General features: G+C 39.1%; 1 protein-coding gene across 1 annotated transcript in view; it reads left to right on the forward strand.

Moving 5' to 3' along the window:
- The window catches only part of abraxas2 (abraxas 2, BRISC complex subunit), a 44,625-nt gene extending 24,376 nt beyond the window's left edge, over positions 1–20,249 (forward strand). Inside the window, exons 4-9 of the mRNA XM_043712636.2 lie at positions 6,994–7,060; positions 8,510–8,700; positions 9,090–9,209; positions 13,138–13,222; positions 14,541–14,655; positions 16,233–20,249. Coding sequence (XP_043568571.1) covers positions 6,994–7,060; positions 8,510–8,700; positions 9,090–9,209; positions 13,138–13,222; positions 14,541–14,655; positions 16,233–16,687 — 1,033 coding nt within the window. The 3' untranslated portion in view covers positions 16,688–20,249. The remainder of the gene's footprint in view (positions 1–6,993; positions 7,061–8,509; positions 8,701–9,089; positions 9,210–13,137; positions 13,223–14,540; positions 14,656–16,232) is intronic.
- The last annotated feature ends 1,399 nt before the right edge of the window (positions 20,250–21,648 follow it).

Consider the following 21,648-nt stretch of genomic DNA (forward strand, 5'->3'; position numbering starts at 1 on the left):
ATAGAGGTTTTCAAAATTGAGGGGCATGGATAGGATAAATAGACAAAGTCTTTTCCCTGGGATCGGGGAGTCCAGAACTAGAGGGCATAGGTTTAGGGTGAGAGGGGAAAGATATAAAAGAGACCTAAGGGGCAACTTTTTAACGCAGAGGGTGGTGCGTGTATGGAATGAGCTGCCAGAGGATGTGGTGGAGGCTGGTACAATTGCAACATTTAAGAGGCATTTGGATGGATGTATGAATAGGAAGGTTTTGGAGGGATATGTGCCGGGTGCTGGCATGTGGGACAGATCGGGTTGGGATATCTGGTTGGCGAGGACGGGTTGGACCGAAGTCTCTTTCCATGCTGTACATCTCTATGACTCCTTGGGTTGACGGCTTGCTTCCTTGTCAGAAGTAACTCCTCTGTTCCTTGTTACATTTGGCCTTAACTGCCTGTTTTGAAGACCTGTCCTATCTTGTAATTAACTCCTTAACTTATTCCCCTGCTGAAGAATGTATTTATTAGATTAGATTACTAAGTGTGGAATCAGGCCCTTCGGCCCAACAAGTCCACACCGACCCGCCGAAGCACAACCCACCCAGACCCATTCCCCTACATTTACCCTTCACCGAACGCTACGGGCAATTTAGCATGGCCAATTCACCTAACCTGCACACTTTTGGACTGTGGGAGGAAACCGGAGCACCCGGAGGAAACCCACGCAGACACGGGGAGAATGTGCAAACTCCACACAGGTGGGAATTGAACCCGGGTCTCTGGTGCTGTGAGGCAGCAGTGCCAACCACTGTGCCACCCTTGTATCCTTGTGGCATGAGGCATCCAGTTAGCAAGCATGTGTCAAACAGTTTTGTTTATGTAGCCTCAAATTCTCCTTTCACAGGCATGGCTAATTGTTTTCAAGCTTATCTTTGTCCCTTAATAGGTTATTCCAGGTGCTCTTATTGCTGGTCTGTGTGTGTAAATTTATCTTTGAGCCATTCAGTCTATAAATAGCTCTTCAATACCATTGACTTCAGAACTTTAAGATCTCGATCCCCAGGAGGGGTCTTTCGGTTCTGCGATCGGTCAAATAATCAACAAAAATGCGGTCTGCTTCAGCAAGATTTCACAGTTTATTGCAACACCAGACACCAGTTTGTACAGCAACACAGAGATTAACAGCTGCTGTGTTCTTTGGAGAAACTGCGCAATTCCACTTAGGACAAAGGCAATTTTTATGTTTCTTACAAAATAGTACAGCTTCAATTACAGAATGAATACAACAAAATGTAATAAAATGACATAATGGACAGTCGGTTAACCCAATGACATTTTCTGGAAAACAAAGTTGTTTACTTCATCTTTATTTCAATGTTAACTGAGATGATTAATAATGTCCTATCGAGCTTCGTTAATTCCACGCTGTCAAGGGTCCATTGTTCTGCTTTATCTTGAATTCAGTTAGCTAAGCGAGGCAGGAATGCAGCTATTTTGTTATTAATAAAAGCATGCATAAAAATTATTACTCCTGACAACGGTCTAATTCCAGATTTTAGATCCACATCTCTTTCTCTTTTTCTCTCTTTCTCTCTTTCCCCCCCCCCCCCCCCCCCCCCCCCCCCCCCCCCCAAACTTTGGTCATTCCATGACCACACCATAGGTTGTGAGGGCATGGGTTAGATTAGTCCAATTAAATGGAAGTCAAAGACTGCAATATTTCCTTCTCCAATGGAGAAGAACCAATGGGTAGAACCAATGCTGTCAACATTTCAGCAATAATACACTTAACAATAGCAATACCCAACGAAAAGACCAACTAAAACAATGGCAGCATACATAGCCATATTGATCAACCTGTTGTACGATGAGCCGAAACCCTAATCTTCCCATCCTGTGCCTTCAGTCGTTTGGCTGACAAAGGTGCAAAGGTTATGTATATGGCTAGTAATATTTTCGATGAGGTCAGTGACCCCCATGATGCATTGGCCTTTGACTATGGTGCAAACTCTTCTTTCCTTTGCCAGTATGTAATCGAGGGCGTACCGGTTTTGTTGGGAAAATAGGCCGAATTCTGAAAGCATGTCCCTAACTCCTGTCAGGGCAGCATCTGTCTTATTACCCAAGAGGGCGAGACCGCAAATGAGAGAATTTTGATTCTGATGACTGATTTCTGCAGAACCTCCCAAGGTAAAGGCACTAAGAAATGCATACCCTAGAGAGTCAGTTTTAGTGGACCTCGAATTCTTAGCATTCCTCCAATATGTGCAAAACTCGGGTGGGACTGACTGTTTTACAGGGAAATCCCAATCCAGTTCCCAATTAATTGGACAAGGAACTGTAGTTGGAAAAAGTGTCTCTACAGCTACAGCACTGATTTCATTAAGGGCAAGGTCGTTAGTTGCTTTACCTTGGCTGAACAAAAAATAATCAGGTTTAGTGTAAATAATGGAAGGAGTTTCCCAGTAAGAAGCAGGCATGTCTTTGACTTCCCTGAACATATGAGTAGCCCATGGTACTTGGGGTGAAATCTGCTCAATAGAAAGAGTTGGGTCTTTAGGTAAGGGATGCGGTTATTGTCCCAGAATGGTTCCTTCCATCTCACAATTGAGAAGATGTGAGTACCACTAGAGGTGTCATAATGAAGGTGGGTGCTATTACCCATTCCATAAAGGGCCTGAATACAATGATAACAGAGACAGACTTCTCGAGGCATACGCATGAGATGCAAGCTCCTTCAGGGGAGCAGGGGCAACTGGCACATTTGATCATGGCACAGTGGATAGCCTTAGTCACATTTACATTGGTGCACCCCCATCCCTTACCACTCGCAATTTGGATAGGCTACCCTGGATTTATTGGAGGAAGTCCATAAGCAACTGGCAGGTACAGATGAGTAATAATCAAAAGAAATATTACATCCAGTAAACACTTTTTTTTAAAAGAAGTGTTCTATACTCCTTCGTTGGGATTTGGGAGGGGAAAAGGGGCCAAAGAGTCTCTCACTGAATTTAGGGCATAACAAATCACTTCATCCCGACCAAATATTCTATTGTGACTTTGGAGAAATAAATTGAGTGAAAGATAATAGTATCTCAGCATAATGGATATTGCTGTCCCCTTGTAGTATCTCCTGATTGGTTCCTTAAGAATTTGCTGACCAATTGACTCCCTTCAGTGTAGAAGCAGGTCAGTCAGCCCGGCGAGTCCACACCAACCCTCCGAAGAGCATCCTTCCCCAGACCCACCCCCCTACCCTATCCCTGTAACCCTGCATTTCCCATGGCTAATCCACCTAGCTTGCACATCTCTGGACTGAGAGAGGAAACCAGAGCACTAGGTAGAAACCCACGCAGGAGAGAGTGTGCAAACTCCACACAGGCAGTTATAGAGTCATAAGAGATGTACAGCATGGAAACAGACACTTTGGTCCAACCCGACCATGCCGACCAGATATTCTAACCCAATCTAGTCCCACCTGCCAGCACCCGGCCCATATCCCTCCAAACCCTTCCTATTCATATACCCATCCAAATGTCTCTTAAATGTTGCAATTGTACCAGTCTCCACCACATCCTCTGGCAGCTCATTCCATACACGTACCACCCTCTGCCTGAAAACGTTGCCCCTTAGGTCTCTTTTATATCTTCCCCTCTCACCCTAAACCTATGCCCTCTAGTTCTGGACTCCCCAACCCCAGGGAAAAGACTTTGTATATTTATCCTATCCATGCCCCTCATGATTTTGTAAGCCACTATAAGGTCACTCCTTGGCCTCTGACGCTCCAGGGAAAACAGCCCCAGCCTGTTCAGCCTCTCCCTGTAGCTCAGATCCTCCAACCCTGGCAACATCCTTGTAAATCTTTTCTGAACCCTTTCAAGTTTCACAATATCTTTCCAGTAGGAAGGAGACCAGAATTGCACGCAATATTGCAAAAGTGGTCTAACCAATGTTCTGTACAGCCGCAACATGACCTCCCAACTCCTGTACTCAATACTCTAACCAATAAAGGAAAGCATACCAAATGCCTTCTTCACTATCCTATCTACCTGCGACTCCACTTTCAAGGAGCTGTGAACCTGCACTCCAAGGTCTCTTTGTCCAGCAACACTCCCTAGGACCTTACCATTAAGTGTATAAGTCCTGCTAAGATTTGCTTTCCCAAAAATGCAGCACCTCTCATTCATCTGAATTAAACTCCATCTGCCACTTCTGAGCCCATTGGCCCATCTGGTCAAGATCCTGTTGTAATCTGAGGTAACTCTCTTCGCTGTCCACTACACCTCCAATTTTGGTGTCATCTGCAAACTTACTAACTGTACCTCTTATGCTCGCATCCAAATCATTTATGTAAATGACAAAACGTAGATGGCCCAGGACCGATTCTTGTGGCACTCCACTGGTCACAGGCCTCCAGTCTGAAAAACAATCCTCCACCACCACCCTCTATCTTCTACCTTTGAGCCAGTTCTGTATCCAAATGGCTAGTTCTCCCTGTATTCCATGAGATCTAATCTTGCTAATCAGTTTCCCATGGGAAACCTTGTCAAACGCCTTACTGAAGTCTATATAGATTACATCTATTGCTCTGTCCTCATCAATCTTCTTTGTTACTTCTTCATAAAACTCAATCAAGTTTGTGAGACATGATTTCCCACGCACAAAGCCATGTTGACTATCCCGAATCAGTCCTTGCCTTTCCAAATACATGTACGTCCTGTCCCTCAGGATTCCCTCCAACAACTTGCCCACCACTGAGGTCAGGCTCACCGGTCTATAGTTCCCTGGCTTGTCTTTACCGCCCTTCTTTAACAGTGGCACCATGTTTGCCAACCTCCAGTCTTCCAGCACCTCACCTGTGAATATCGATGATACAAATATCTCAGCAAGAGGCCCAGGAATCACTTCTCTAGCTTCCCAGAGATCAGGCCCTGGGGATTTATCCACCTTTAACCGTTTCAAGACATCCAGCACTTCCTCCTCTGTAATATGGACATTTGCAAGATGTCACCATCTATTTCCCTACAGTCTATATCTTCCATATCCTTTTCCACAGTAAATAGTGATGCAAAATATTCATTTAGTATCTCCCCCATTTTTTGTGGCTCCACACAAAGGCTGCCTTGCTGATCTTTGAGGGGCCCTATTCTCTCCCTAGTTACCCTTTTTGGCCTTAATATATTTGTAAAAACCCTTTGGATTCTCCTTAATTCTATTTGCCAAAGCTATCTCCTGTCCCTGTTTTGCCCTCCTGATTTCCCTCTTAAGTATACTCCTACTTTCTTTATATTCTTCTAAGGATTCACTCGATCTACCCTGTCTATACCTGACATATGATTCCTTTTTCTTAACCAAACCCTCAATTTCTTTAGTCATCCAGCATTCCCTATACCTACCAGCCTTCCCTTTCACCTTGACAGGAATATACTTTCTCTGGATTCTTGTTATCTCATTTCTGAAGGCTTCCTGTTTTCCATCCGTCCCTTTACCTGCGAACATCTGCCTCCAGTCAGCTTTTGAAAGTTCTTGCCTAATACCATCAAAATTGGCCTTTCTCCAATTTAGAACTTCAACTTTTTTAGATCTGGTCTATCCTTTTCCATCACTAGTTTAAAACGAACAGAATTATGGTCACTGGCCCCAAAGTGCTCCCCCACTGACACCTCAGTCACCTGCCCTGCCTTATTTCCCAAGAGTAGATCAAGTTTTGCACCTCTCTCTTAGGTACATCCACATACTGAATCAGAAAATAGTCTTGTACACACTTCAGAAATTCCTCTCCATCTAAACCTTTGACACTATGGCAGTCCCAGTTGAATGTTTGGAAAGTTAAAATCCCTTACCATAACTATCCTATTATTCTTACAGGTAGATTCCAGCCTTGTGCAAGCTAACTTTGGTCCCTGGCACTGAGGGGCAACAGTGTTAACCACTGAGCCACCATGCTGCCCTTCGTAGTATATTTTTGGTGGTACGGACTTGACAGGTCAAAGGGACTCCTGTGGTGTATGGTTTTATGATATCTGTTTCTTACCACAAAATTTTCCTCATTCTGTTTGTCTGGCTTATTTCTCTCCCCTAACCCTTTAAAACTTTACCTTCGGTAACATTAATTAACAACATTACTTAAGATTGTTCCATGGGCCCCTCCTCTTCATTATGATGTTTTGTTACTTTTCTAATGTGGGAGGGTATTTTATGATATTTTCCTTGCTCATCTGCTCAGGATAAAGGTTTGTATGCTGCCTTGTCCTCATGTTTAATAATCTGAGCTCATCATTTCAGTGGCTGGCTGGGGAAATTTTCCCCTGGAGCGTTGAAGACTGAGGGGTGACCTTTGTAGAGGTTTATAAAATCATGAGGGGCATGGAGAGGGTGAATTACAAAGGCATTTTTTTTCCCCAGGGCAGGGGAGTCCAAAACTAGAAGGCATGGGTTCATGAGGGGAAAGATTTTAAAAGGGACCTGCAGGGCAACTTTTTTACCTAGGCGATGTGTGTATGGAATGAACTGCCAGAGGCAGTAATGCAGTCTGGTACAATTAGACCATTTTAAAAGTTAAAAATCACACCACATCAAACTTGAACAGTTTAATGTCACAGTTCCCTAGTGCATTAAATAAAATGTGTTGTCAAGTGTAAATCAGTCTGTGAACGGCACAAAATAATTGGAACACACCATTTTAAACAATGCCTTTGTAATGGGCTTCTGTAAGACTGGAAAGTAGTAAGTGCAAGTAATCTGTTTGTAGATGGCTGTTCAGCATGAGCATGGTTGCCATAAATGGAACTAGCCCATTTCTTTGGTCAGTGTAAGCACACTCTTGCTCTGATCTCAGTGCAGGTAATGACAAACATATTTTTCTAAAGCTATCTTCCCCTAGTAAACTGATTTTTACTTGTTTCAACAACTTAAGGTCTCCCCAGCATTTGTTTGTGTTGAGATAATAGTATGCTATATTTTGCACAATGTTATAAGGACTGCATTCTTTTAATTTATAATTTGTCACTTTCAGCTTTTACGATTATGCAGGAAGAGTCAATGAAGAAAGTCTGGATAGAATCCTGAAAGGGAGGAGGAAAGTAAGTGCTCATTTTTGTTTGTAATTCTGCAGGTTCTTCCTTTTTTAAATACATTATTGCGACATAAGATTGGGATATGTAATTTCAGCCCGATGAGACTTTTACCCCATTCAGTTTGATTTTGCTTATCTTGTGATGTCTAATGTGACTTAGTTAATAGTGCTGCCACCTATGAGGTGGATGATTCTAGGCTCAAGTACCACTTAGGACTGAAGTACAAAAGTCATTCCAGTGCAGGACTGAGAGGATGTTGCACTGTTGGAGATGCTGTACTTTTGGTTGAGATGTTTACCAAGCTAATCTGTTCTCCTGGTTGGATATGGGAAATCCTGTACTACTATCTTAAAGAAGGGTATTTATTTGATTGTCCTGATTAATATTTATTCCTCAATCAACAGCATAATTTGATTAACTAATCATGATGACACTTTAAGTTTGTGGGCACGCACTTGTGCAAAGCAGACAAAGTGTGCCTCACTCCGATATTGAAAATTGATAGATTGCACTTAATTCCTGTTGGTTTACTATGATGCACTTTGCAACATCTTGTGGTTATGTATAAATGACTGACAGTCTTTTTCATGCATTTACCAACTAAAAATCCATTTCTGTCTTGAACATACAATCTAGTATCCACAGTTTTTGTTTGGAAGGTGACAATATTAACACTAGCTTATGTGGGTGCAAGTCTTCTAGTTTCACTACAAAGTTATCTAACATGAACCTTCAGATTGTGTCCCTTTATTCTGGATTTCTCTCCAATGGACATAGCGATACCATTAGTTGCTTTATCATTTTAAACTCTGTTAGATTGCCCTTCAAATGTTTCAACTCCAGGCAATACATTACATGTTCATGGAATCAGCCCTCATAATTTAATGCAGAAGGATGTTTGTTTGGGGAATCTGTCATATTCTAAATGCTGCTATATCCGTCATGATGTTCTCAGCTTAATCCACTTCTTTACCTGACCAAGGCTCTGTATATCTGAAACCTCTCCTCTTTCCCTTTCTGTTCCAGTTCCTTTGAACTAAAAGCTAACATTTTTCATTAGCTTTTTTTTTAGGTTTTCAGTGATTTCTGAGGGAAGCCATGCAACTTTTACCTGCTTTTCACATGATGTCTTAAGATGGAAATGTTTTCTTTGAATCAGAGTTTGGTATTCTGTTCCAAAAAATAGTTATACACAAAAGAGCTAAGCTGATTACAATGGCATGTGCTTATCACTCATGGTCTGTGTTTTGTTTTTAGTATTTTGGAATAGGAGGACACTAACATCTAGATTTTTGGAAGTGTAAAATTCTCCTGATTCCAAGTCTGATTTCTTAAGTAGATATTCCCTCCCTACCTTCCCTTGGAAGATTTGAATATTTGAAGATGTGTTGCAGTGCAGTTCTGTAAAATGGTTTTGTTCACCATTAAAGTCCTAATGAGTTTCTTCTTTTGTAGAATGTTATTGGCTGGTACAGATTTAGAAGGAATACACAGCAGCAAATGTCCTACAGAGAACATATTATCCATAAGCAGCTGACAAACATCCTTGGAGTGCCTGATCTAGTCTTCCTTCTATTTAGCTTCATCTCCACAGCAAACAACTCAACACATGCGTTGGAATATGTGCTGTTTAGGTCTAATAGACGGTAAGCTATTTGACCTTTTAAAGCCTACTACATGTTATATTAATGACTTAAAAAAAACTAGAGCATTTATACTAGAAAAAATAAGCAAAACTATTCAGTTTTAATGGCCATTTCTTTTCAAAACTTCCCACTTGGAAAGTTTGCACTATGGTTCAGTATCTGTGTTTTGTACATAACCTGCCCATTTTATTAAGTTTTTAGAATCCAAATCTAAGGTTCTGGATTATGTAGAACCAAAAGGTAGTCAAGTTAGAATCTGTATATACTCAAAATTTATGGAAACGTTTACTTTATGAATTATAGTGTTTAGTCTATTTAAGATACTCAAATATGTAGTTGTTTTACGCAGGCTGTTTTAGTTTTTAAAATATCCTACATTGTTTCTGAAGGTATGATCAGAGAGTTTCACTCACTATTCCAAATTTGGGGAACACTAGCCAACAAGAGTACAAGAGTTCCTCAGTGCCAAACACATCACGGAATTATGACAAGGTGGTAACAGAACATGGGTGAGTATTTCAATGAAGGATTATTTTGATAAATGATATATAGTAAGATGAATTTGAAATTCCTGCTTTGAAGTTTATCTGTGTGTCAATATTTGTCTGCAGTAACTTATAGGAATTATGTACATGTTGTGGAATATGTTAAGTAAATATTTTGTCCAACTGATCATGGCACTGATTTCTTGGACATCGGTTTCTTATTCTTAAGGAAATCTCACTGCTCAGTGAAACACATCTATTCTCAAATTTTAAGGGCAATCATGATAGTGTGAATTTAAACTTTCCATTGACAAGCTTCTAACTTTTGTTAATCAGTGGTCTGACCTCTAAAGGAGTTGAGGATCTGACATATATAAAAGCAAAATGCTTACTTGAAATTTAATACAAAAACTGAAAGCACTAGAAACATAGCAAGTTAGTTGATATCCATGGGTAAAGAAATAGCCAAAGAAACTTTAAAGATCTTTGCTATTTCGAGTATTTTCCTTCGTAACTACCTGTACATTTTTAAAAGGAAGTGGTGCTGCTAATAGTTAATATCCACCATCATTGGCATTTATATGGATGCACAGATTACAAAGAAGCAATTTGGATTCAGCTTGTCTGCTGCTTCACTAATTTCAGTTGTTAACACAAGAAAATGTTATGCTTTCTAATGTGTGACAGCCCCTGACATTTTGCAGGAATCCTGTCAAAATGAGTTTGAAATTGATCTTGCATGATTTGGTGTGTAACTTAAAGACTTGTGAATGTGTAATATTACTAGTCATATTTTGATCATGTATTATATACCATGCCTTTTTACACAGTTGAGACAAACTGCAGTTTACAATTAAGTGGATTAGTTACATTTTAAAATGAAAGCCCACGCATTATCCATTGCAAACTAAACATGGTGGTCTGCTCATAGATCAAATTTTGGTCAGAAAGGAGGAATAAAGTTATCTTAATAAGTATTTGTTACATAGTACACAATTGATGCTGTGGTTCTGTTCGCCGAGCTGGAAATTTTTTTTGCAAATATTTCGTCCCCTGTCTAGGTGATATCCTCAGTGCTTGGGAGCCTCCTGTGAAGCGCTTCTGTGGTGTTTCCTCCAGCATTTATAGTGGCCTGTCCCTGCCGCTTCCGGTTGTCAGTTTCAGCTGTCCGCTGTAGTGGCCGGTATATTGGGTCCAGGTCGATGTGTTTGTTGATGGAGTTAGTGGATGAGTGCCATGCTTCTAGGAATTCCCTGGCTGTTCTTTGTTTGGCTTGCCCTATAATGGTAGTGTTGTCCCAGTCGAATTCATGTTGCTTGTCGTCTGCGTGTGTGGGTACTAGGGATAGCTGGTCGTGTCGTTTCGTGGCTAGTTGATGTTCGTGGATGCGGATCGTTAGCTGTCTTCCTGTTTGTCCTATGTAGTGTTTTGTGCAGTCCTTGCATGGGATTTTGTACACTACATTAGTTTTGCTCATGCTGGGTATCGGGTCCTTCGTTCTGGTGAGTTGTTGTCTGAGGGTGGCTGTTGGTTTGTGTGCTGTTATAAGTCCTAGTGGTCGCAGTAGTCTAGCTGTCAGTTCAGAGGTGTTCTTGATGTATGGTAGTGTGGCTAGTCCTTTCGGTTGCGGCATGTCCTCGTTCCGTTGTCTTTCCCTTAGGCATCTGTTGATGAAATTGCAAGGATATCCGTTTTTGGCGAATACCTTGTGTAGGTGTTCCTCTTCCTCTTTTTGCAGTTCTGGTGTGCTGCAGTGTGTTGTGGCCCTTTTTGAACAGTGTCTTGATGCAACTTCGTTTGTGTGTATTGGGGTGGTTGCTTTCATAGTTCAGGACTTGGTCTGTGTGTGTGGCTTTCCTGTGTACCTTAGTGGTGAATTCTCTGTTTGGTGTTCTCTGTACCCTCACGTCTAGGAATGGGAGTTGGTTGTCCTTTTCTTCCTCTCTTGTGAATCGGATTCCTGTGATTGTGGAGTTGATGATCCGGTGTGTTTTCTCTATTTCCGTGTTTTTAATGATTACAAAGGTGTCATCAACGTATCTGACCCAGAGTTTGGGTTGAATTTGTGGTAAGACTGTTTGTTCTAACCTTTGCATTACTGCTTCTGCTATGAGTCCCGAGATCGGTGAGCCCATGGGTGTTCCGTTGATTTGTTCGTATATCTGGTTGTTGAATGTGAAGTGTGTTGTGAGGCACAAGTCCAGTAGTTTAAGTATGCCGCCTTTGTTGATGGGTTCAACGTCCTGTTGTCTGTTATGTCTGTTCAGCAGGTTGGCTATTGTTTCTCTGGCTAGGGCTTTGTCAATAGAGGTGAACAGTGCCGTTACGTCGAATGAGACCATGGTTTCCTCCTTGTCTATGTGTATATTTCTGATGATGTCCAAGAATTGATGTGTTGATTGTATAGAGTGTCTGGATCCGCTGATCAGGTGTTTCAGTTTCTGCTGTAGTTCTTTAGCCAGTTGTGTGATGATGTCCCTGGTAGTGATACTATGGGTCTGAGTGGGATGCCTGGTTTGTGACTTCAGGTAGTCCATAGAATCTGGGGGTGTTGTTGCTTTCAGGTTTCAGGAAGACAGCTAACGATCCGCATCCACGAACATCAACTAGCCATGAAACGACACGACCAGCTATCCCTAGTAGCCACACACGCAGACGACAAGCAACATGAATTTGACTGGGACAACACTACCATTATAGGGTAAGCCAAACAAAGAACAGCCAGGGAATTCCTAGAAGCATGGCACTCATCCACAAACTCCATCAACAAACACATCGACCTGGACCCAATATACCGGCCACTACAGCGGATAGCTGAAACTGACAACCGGAAGCGGCAGGGACAGACTACTATAAATGCCGGAGGAAACACCACAGAAGCGCTTCACAGGAGGCTCCCAAGCACTGAGGATGTCACCTAGACAGGGGACGAAACGTTTGCAACAAAAATTTCCAGCTCGGCGAACAGAACCACAGCAACGAGCACCCGAGCTACAAATCTTCTCACAAACTTTGAGTATACAATTGAGCTGTAAAACCAAGAATGTTTGACATACCATTCTGGTTGAATTGATTATCTCCATCAAGTCAGCAGTCAACAGATTACAATTGATTTCATTTTCTTTTGTAAGTGGAAGAGAAAAATGGCATGATTTCCCTCTTGTGATTGCTACCTGTTGCCCCTGCTGGTTACAGTGTCAAACACCACCACCTTTCTTTCCTTTGGTCACCAATCCTCTCCTAACTATCTCAACTAACCCGAATAGGCTGTTGACACTTGGCTGAAGCTCATCTCTGAATAGTTAGACAAAAATATTCATGTACATGCTACCTATGAAACCATGTTTCAACAAGAATCATGTTAAGTGAAGGGGTAAATGTAGGGGAATGGGTCTGGGTGGGTTGCACTTCGGCGGGTTGGTGTGGACTTGTTGGGCTGAAAGTAATCTAATCTAATGGGGAAAAAGACAGGCATGCTAAAAGTTGTAAAAATAGCAGTAAATGAAAGTTATTAAGTTAAAAGTTGTACAGTGAACAGGTTGACAGGATATATAATGCTATGTCTCTTTGAATCACCAGACCTTTTTATCTTCAGCAATCTGTAGCAGTATTTCAGAAATTTTACATAGATGGTTTCTCAGTCATTAGATTAAGTCACAGTTGTTGATTACAGAACAAAAAAGTCTTTCTGGGCAATATTCCCATCCTATTAACTGATTAAGTCTTTTTACAAAACCTTTATTTGCCTATGAGTCAGTCATTTACCTACATATACTGCTTTTAGAAATGACACTTCATTACCAAAGCTTAATTTTTAAATTTCTTTTCCCTTCAGCATTGAAAACAGACTTATTTTAGAACTAACTGTGGAATCACATGGTTCTGTTAAACATGGTGCATAATTGCAATTCCAGTCTTGAGTTAATGAAGTATTTTTATTTTCTCTGCATAGGGCTGAGTTCTTTGACAAAGATGGGGTGATTAAAGATATCAGGGCCATTTATCAGGTGTACAATGCACTTCAGGAAAAACTGCAAGTAAGTTAGATTGTTGGGAGCTGTGATGAATAACTATGCATGATCTTGAGTAATTATTGTTAATTCTCTTGCTATTAATTGTCGGGATTACATTTTTAAAAATGTACCCTGTTGTGATTTTGCTTTAGCTTTCAAAAGGTGGTCATTATTTTAAAGGATTAATGTTGTGGGTGCATAGCAAAATGAAACTAATGATTTCCAGTTTTGACCATTTTAGTTCACAATGTTGAACATGTAAGACCTTTTGAGTGCCTTGGGTGTGATTTTAGTCCCTTTGTACATGTGTCTGAAACACAGGGCACATTACATTACCATATTTCAAAAGTTTAATTTTCTACTTCCCTGCTCCCTAGATTTTTATTCGGTCCTACCTATTGTTCTGTATTGTATTCTAGGGCAAACAAATGATAATCGGCTTCATAAATTTCTAACGTGTTCATGTATCAAACACAGCTACCTCCATAGTGTCCCACTATTGCATCTAACTTAAAATCCGAGTCCTCATCTTCAGACTCCACCTTCATTTTAACTCTGTTTGCTTCTCTGACTGCACTTAATATTTTCTCGTTGCTGCCTCTAACAGAGTTTTAATGAATTTGCACTGTATTCTGGAACTCCTTTGCTAGATCCCTTAAACTGATTGATAAGACCTCCTTTGAAGATTCTGATCTTGAGCTTCTGATGCCATTTCAAAACTGTCTACGTTCTCCTCCATAATAATGCCTTTGTCTGCCCTGACTCAGTCCATCTATTGCTGAAGCCTCCAGGTTTGCCTTTTGTAATGCATTACATCTCTCCCCTTCCATTCTTCATAACTTCATCCACGCTCATCAAACATTTTGTGGCCTGTACCTTAACTCATACTATCTTTGTTCACTTGTCATTTTTATCTCCCAATCCACAAGTGCCTAAAAATTAAAATTCTTATTTTGTGTTCAAATCCATCTGTGGTCTCCTCTCACCATTTTTTTTCTTTGGTTAAATCTCCAATAGCTCTGTGAGAGCCGTTCCTCAATTCTGCCCTCAGTGCATCTGTGGCTCCCTTTACTGTGCCATTGGTGACTGCATCTCCAACTATCTAAGACTTATTGTTAAGAATTCCCTAACTTAAAAGTTTTGAACTCTTTTATTTTAAGATGCTTCTTTAAAATCTACCTCTTTGGGCAAACCTTTTATCATGTATCTGAATTTTGTCTTTAGCTTAATCGCAATTGTTGTCCAGTATGCTCCTGCATACTTTGTCATATTAAACATGCAATTGTTGAATTAAGCTTAATACTGTAGTTTTCTTTTTTTCTTTATTTCAACCCTCTTGCAGACTGTATGTGGAGAAGTGGAAAAAAGTGAACGAACAGTTGAAAACTATCTACTTGAAGTGGATAAACTGAAAAAACAAATAGCGCGTAGGAAAAGAGAGATTGCAGATGAAAAGAGTAAGTAGCTGTGAAACATGAAACATTACTTTTCTTCGAATTGTTTTCAGCAAGAACTGTTAACTAATTTACTTAAACCAGTAAATCTGAGCAGAATCCTGCAATGAGTATGCAAAATGCAATGAAGTGGAGCTAAAAATAGAAAAAACATGTTTTTGAATTGTAGGGAAAAGTAAGTGAAACTGTTTGCGATATAACAGTGTAATGCAACAATATTTTATGGACAATGTGTGTGCTCATTGACTGTTGTGGATGGACAACAAAGTTAACCAAAACTCTACTGGCCTATATCGTTGCATCCTCAACGAGGTGTTGAAGTATCAGTGATGCAAAAGTAAAATCAAATGTAAAATCAGTCAACTCCATTTAAATATTTATGCCCTAATTTTCAAGCATAGATTTGTTTTAAACAAGAAGTTCATCTGGTAACACGCATGGTTACTTACCTAGTCAACATTGCTTTTGAAATGTGAATATGAATTTGCTTGCTTTCAGCTCGCTGAGAGTTGAGCTTTTAATTTTATTTTATAAATTCATTATGTTTCTTCTTAACCTCCTGCACTGCGGATGAAAGAGGATAAAGATTTTATAGTTAGAATGTAGGTAGAAAAAGTGTGATCAAGCAAGAATCAAAAGGAAGAGAATTGAGTTGTCTGTGAATGACCAGGTAAAATTGAAGGTCTGTGTTTTTGCATTTGAGTTAATATGTGAAGCTACTGCTGAATTTGCTTTATTAACATAAGTGTCATTACATAAGTTGAAACTTCTAAAATCTGATGACCCAAAGAGTCTACGAATTCCCCAAAACATTTGCAACCTATGTGGTTAAAACAAATTACAGTAATAGACCATAGCTTATAATGGCCAATATCTTTCAATTTTAATACATGAAGCATCTGCTCAAAACCAGTCAAATCTGACAACTAGACAAATCATCATCTTTTAAACTAACATTTTAAAAATCTATCGTGCTTTGGTGCCAAAATAGTTACAGACTTGCTGTTTGCAACATTGTATTCAGGATGTATTAGATTAGATAAGATTAATTAGATTCCCAACAGTGTGGAAACAGGCCCTTCGGCCCAAAAAGTCCACACTGACCCTCCGAAGAGCAACCCACCCAGACCCATTTCCCTCTGACTAATGTACCTAACACTATGGGCAGTTTAGAATGGCCAATTCACCTGACCTGTACATCTTTGGACTGTGGGAGGAAACCGGAGCACCCGGAGGAAACCCACGCAGACATGGGGAGAATGTGCAAACTCCACACGGACAGTCTCCCGAGTCTGGAATCGAACCCGGGACCCTGGTGCTGTGAGGCAGCATTAAAATCCTTCCTTCTGACTAATTCTCTATGCTGCTTATTGCTCTCTATTGCTTCCGCACTTATATTGTAGAACTGCTTCAGCCAATAACTGTAAATCTTAGCCTGTGTACCATTGCACCAAACCATATGTTGTGAAGGTTTCTGGAGCACATTTAAACTGTTTGGACATGTTGTTTTCTTGGGCTAAAATCAGAAGTTATGAAAATGCAGTTAATACTTTTTTTTAAATTGGTATCTTTCCACTTAGAACTCCAAGAAGCTGCACTCACCAGAGGATTAGCTGAAGAAAATTCGGCACATGTGCCTACTCAGAAGTTCTGCCCTGGACAAGCAATGGAAGTGAATATGCAAGAAAGCTTGGACTCCTCTGTTGTTCTGTTGCCTAATTCTGATCATTCTGATGTTACTACTAGGGGCAATTTGCAGGTGATGAGTAGTGTTTATGTGCCTCGGTTACAGGGTGTGGGTTCTACTGGTAAACCTTCAACAAGCGCAACTGCTTCTAACTATTACGGAATCAGAATGGGGAGTCCCCAGTCACAAAAAGCACATGATAATGCTGTTAATAAAGAAGAGAACAGTTATGAAAGCTTACATGAACCTTCAGAAACGTCTGACAGTGAATATGCTGCATTGGGTGACATGTATCCGAATTCACATCCAAACGAAGACACAAATGGCCCACAAACTTCACAAATATAACAGACTCTTAGGCACTAATTTTGTGATGCACATAAATTTGGAAGAAATGAGAGAGATGGTGTTCAGGTCAAGCAATTGAATCAATGTGTAACAGGAAGGTTTCTGTGTGCAGAAAGCTTGAATATTCTACATGTGATGGGCATTGCCTAGTGCAAAGTGTGCTCTCAGATAAACAGGTTGTAGGATTATTTGTCTGTACTCTTTGGAAAGATTCACATGTAATAGCCAAAATTGCTTCCAATGGCACAACACAACTATTGGCACACAATGGTAGCACCAGATATTTTATTTTAAAATTGGTATCACAGGTTAAACCTATTGCTGCTGGGTCTGTACCTAATGAAGAATTTGTTTTAAATTGACAATATTGTACCTCTTGCACTATATTTTGTTTCGCCTTTTTTGCAGGCTCACAAAAGGGAACGTTGTCAGCACTCTTTAAAATTTACCCCATTTAAGAGCCAAATTAGTGTTTGTTGAATTCTTCATAGCCAAATTGGAACAAAAAATGAATGCTTTAGCTTGCACGTAAGATTATCTGTGAACAAAACTTGTCTTGTTTAGAAATTTTGATCTAGTGTAGTGTACTGTATCACTACACTGAACCATCCAGTCCTCTTAAAAAATGAAAGTGTAAATTACCAGTATGTAATCAAAGGTTTGGTTTCTTCATCAATAATGTGCCTGACTGGTGTTAGTATAGCAAAATTTGTATATAAAAATAATCTACTGCTCACTGTTCCTGTTTCCTAGAATTATTGCTATATTCCATTTTGGGTGCTGTTAATTTCTTGATTTTATCGCAATTCAGTTTGCCAAATTTTGTCTCTTTTAATTGAAGCTGCAAAGAGGTTTCACTTCATAAAATATGATGGTCAATGCGTTTGCTCATGGACTCAGCGATAAAGGAAAATTGAAGTTAATAGAATCATCTCTTATAGGAGAAAATGCAATATTGTGTTTTGATTTACCAACTTCTGAATTTTCTCAAATGGGGTTGCCAAACGTGAAAGATATAAAGTTAACTTTATGAAACCCATTAATCCATTGTACACCAGAGTAGATGTTTAATCTTTGAAAGGGTGACAATCTTTTTTTATAGCTTGAGGCAAGGATTTATGGAGAAGTTCTTTTTGTGCTATATTTGCCATTCACAAGGAGCTTTTACATTAGGTAATGTACCCAATCCTGTACTCAGGAATTTCTCGTGTGCATGCGTTTGCGTGTATATATAGAATGTAACGCGCCTTACCTATTTCAAAATGAGAGCTTACTCCAAGCTGGTTTTATAAATTTGAACGAACCTGCTATGGTAAATTTCTGGTTAAGATTTACCTAACTATATTTGAAACACTTTTTTTTTCTCTCAAATTATATGCTGACAAGGAAGATGTACTTTACACCCCCACCCCAATTGTTTTTTAAGCCTTCAGTCGATTTTCAATCTGTTGTACAATACCAAATTTATTCTCTCCCCTTTTTTTAAGTAACAAATTTTGATTTGGTGTGCATTGCAACTGAATAGTTTGGTTTTATGACTATTTCAGTTTGACATGCTAACAGACATGTGAGGAAAACATATTAGTGATTGACTTGATTTTTCTTCAGTGTTTGGCTGATCCCTGAATGATGCTATATTTTTATATAACTAGAACGATACCAACATTTGTATTTCCCAAAGTACATGAGTATTGCTGTTACCATCAAATGATAGGACATGTGATGACAGAATTTTGCACAAGCTTTAAGTCTCAATGTTACTTACTTTAGCTTGCTGAATTAGGGTTTAAGTGGCACTTGGGAATGATAATTACAGAAATTTTGCAGATAATTGGGCAACATAATTTTTATCCTAATCAAAGCTAATATAAATGTAGATATTAAAGATCAGCTGTTGGCTACATTAAAATGATGAGCTGGAAGAAAATTAACGTGAGCATTAGAGTCCCACTACATTTATTTTAAAATTATTAGAATTTTGAAGTCTGTAAAAGTGCATCTACTTTCAATGGTAGAAGTATTAAATTAATTTCAGAATAAAAATAAATATTTCTGAATCTAATTTATCCTATTGATATTCCTTCCATAACTTCTAAATTCAAAGGCTGCACAGACTCATGGCAACCAAATTGTCACCGTTTAGTAACAGTGGAGGTGATAGTGGTGCTTTTTCTTTTGAGTGCTCTCACAGGTTGGTCAGTGTTGCCTGTGCGTGATGCAGAAAATGCTCATTTCATACATGGAGGAATGTAATTCTGCCACTGTCTCCAGTTGAAGACCGATCCCTTTCTCTACTACTACTGTCATCCCTTACAAGCATCCACATTCAGTTTTAAATGGTGCCTGTTTAAATTTTCAGTAAGCTTAAGTTCCAGAAGCGTTAAGAAAAATGTTTGTGGCTGTAAATATTGCTTGGAACCTATTTAAATGTAAATCTCTGTTCATATTTTTCCCAATTTATATGGCCATATCCTCGGCTGTAAAATTTTAAGTTCATATTTTTAATTGTGCCAACCACAGTTTTCAGCATTTGTGAACTACAAAATTGTTTTTCACCTTTTCACTGTCTAAAACATTGAACTCATTGCTTTAGGGATACTGTATCTTCTGTGGACAGTGACTACACATTTTGATCTAAACTGCAGGAAAAAAATTAAATACAATTGAGAGTGCACCCATACAACATTCATTTCAAATTGTATTTGCTTAATCGATTTATTACTGCTATTTGAAACACCATAATTTTAAAACTGCAGGAGTTTCAGCTATTTCACAAAGCTGTAGTCTAAAATATTCAAGCGACAATTTACAATAATATTTTATGCTTATAGAATTGTACTAAGAATGATTCCTGGTGAAGTTTTTGGTAATAAATGTTTCATGTCTAGAGTCCATACACTACTGACTAACCAGTTTCTAAAGACTGACATCCCAAAGATTTCCCCATAAAATTGGACGAAGCACTCCAAATGGTGATTCTCATTGAGGACCAAATCTTTCTGAAATTTGCAAAGCTTATCAATGTGGCATATATTGCAGCAGTTCATTTGTGCTCAGAATAGTTTTGAGGGAGAAGCTGAATACTTGCACCATTTAAAAATTTTTGGAAAAAGAAGCCCCAATAGTTACTGACCCAGTTTGTGGTATAGCATTGGAGTGTAGATGGTGACAGTGGTGATAGCATATCCATTGGCCATTTCATCAGGGAGGGAAGGTTCTCAATGTCATATGCTACATAATTTTGAACGCCAGTGTTGGTTTTTAGTAAAATGTACTTAGGTTATATTGATTCAGAATTATAAAGTATTCACTGGCAGTTTAGAAAGTTATAGTGAGCAAACCTTAGCATTGCACTGTCTGAAATATCTGGAGTCAGCAAGTTAGTGCTAAATGGGAATGTGGAAAGAATGAAGATAGTTAATTTTTTATAATATGCATATACACAAAATATTGTATAGAGTCTGTAAAATAAGTGGCAAAGGAAACTGCTTAATGGATGTTATCTTCACTGTCCTTGGAAATTATTGAACTATTGAAAATAAAAAAAGTGAAATGCCACTTAGCTATTGATATCCTGTTTTAATCCTGAACTTTTATCCTATTTGCTGCCTTGTATTTATACTGAGTGATCTCTGCCTGTTCTGTGTTCACTGATCAGTTTGCATTAAGGTTATAGTCAGTTGCAAACTCTGCTAGGATTTGCTGATACTGCACTGTAATTTTATTGCCATCATAAATTCAAAAGTCTCAATCCAGTTGCAGTCTCAATAAATCCATTTTTTTTTTTGTCAGCAGCGATCTTCCAGTAGAGTTTGGTTAATAAAATATGCTTTGCTGTTCTGTATAAATTAATTTCAATTTTCCCTGCTGGGAAAATAACAATGTTCTTTTGTCTTTCATACAACTACTCCACAAGTGTGAGACCAATAACATTATGCAGAATCACAAGTGATCTGGATAAAATGTTATGTGTCTTTATGTTCTTTGTAGGAAGACATCTGCATTACTTTGATAAGACTCAACTGTACACCTCCAGATTATTAAACAATCCTATGTGCGAATAGTCAACAGTATTGTGTTACTTGGGAACAGGTGGTTTGCACATAACATTTGTATTGCATCACTTAGTTTAGAATGATGTTTCTGAAGGATAAAAATGGGTGCTATGACAATGGGATGGGAAGTGACTAAAAGCTTAATAGAATAGTTAAGTTTTAAGGAAGTTCTTTATTAGGAGAGGGCAGATACTACCTAGTTTTAAGTTCTACTACTGTTAGAAGTTAAAAGTGGAATATAGTGAGACTATGCAAAGATTTTAACTTAATACAAAATTGGTGTTAAGATGAGGGAACGAATGGCTATTTGTCAATTGTTGGTACTGTTCAGATAGTGCCAGTCTATCATTTGCAGAGTATTGTGTTCAGGGTGAGTTTGTCATTCTGCCATCTCAGATTGATGGCACCAAGACCATAATATGAGCTCTTGGGCAAATCCACAGAAGTTGGTAGCATTATATCCAAAACATTCAAGTATGGAGAAACTTGTGGTTGTTTTTAATCTGAAAGAAGGCATAGTGCCCCCAGGATAATGTTTCTGTACCCCAACTGTACACGTGGAAGCAATCAAGAAATCTGTGGTAACCATTATGCTATTTCTGCTCAATTGTAGCCGCAATTAACAAAACTTCTGAATTGATTTGAGAGATGTAATAAATATGCAAGTTTAAAATATCTGGTAAACACCAAATTGGCTGGTCAAATTTCCTGGCAAAAACAAGCTTAGTGTTTAGTAGGCTCATCCACAGCTTTTGAAGAGAGCATGAAGTTTGTTTTCAAAATCAAAATCTGGTTCTCGATGATATTGATGCTTAGCCAAGTTGCTGGTGTTAATAAAGCATCTAACCATATTCCATCTTTGTTGCTTAAGATGTTTTTGCAACATATCTAATACTGAAGTTCTTG

This window comes from Chiloscyllium plagiosum, unplaced genomic scaffold (assembly GCF_037043375.1).
Source record: "Chiloscyllium plagiosum isolate Xiang-an unplaced genomic scaffold, Cpla_swu_hap1 HiC_scaffold_22, whole genome shotgun sequence".
Taxonomy (NCBI): Eukaryota; Metazoa; Chordata; class Chondrichthyes; order Orectolobiformes; family Hemiscylliidae; genus Chiloscyllium; species Chiloscyllium plagiosum.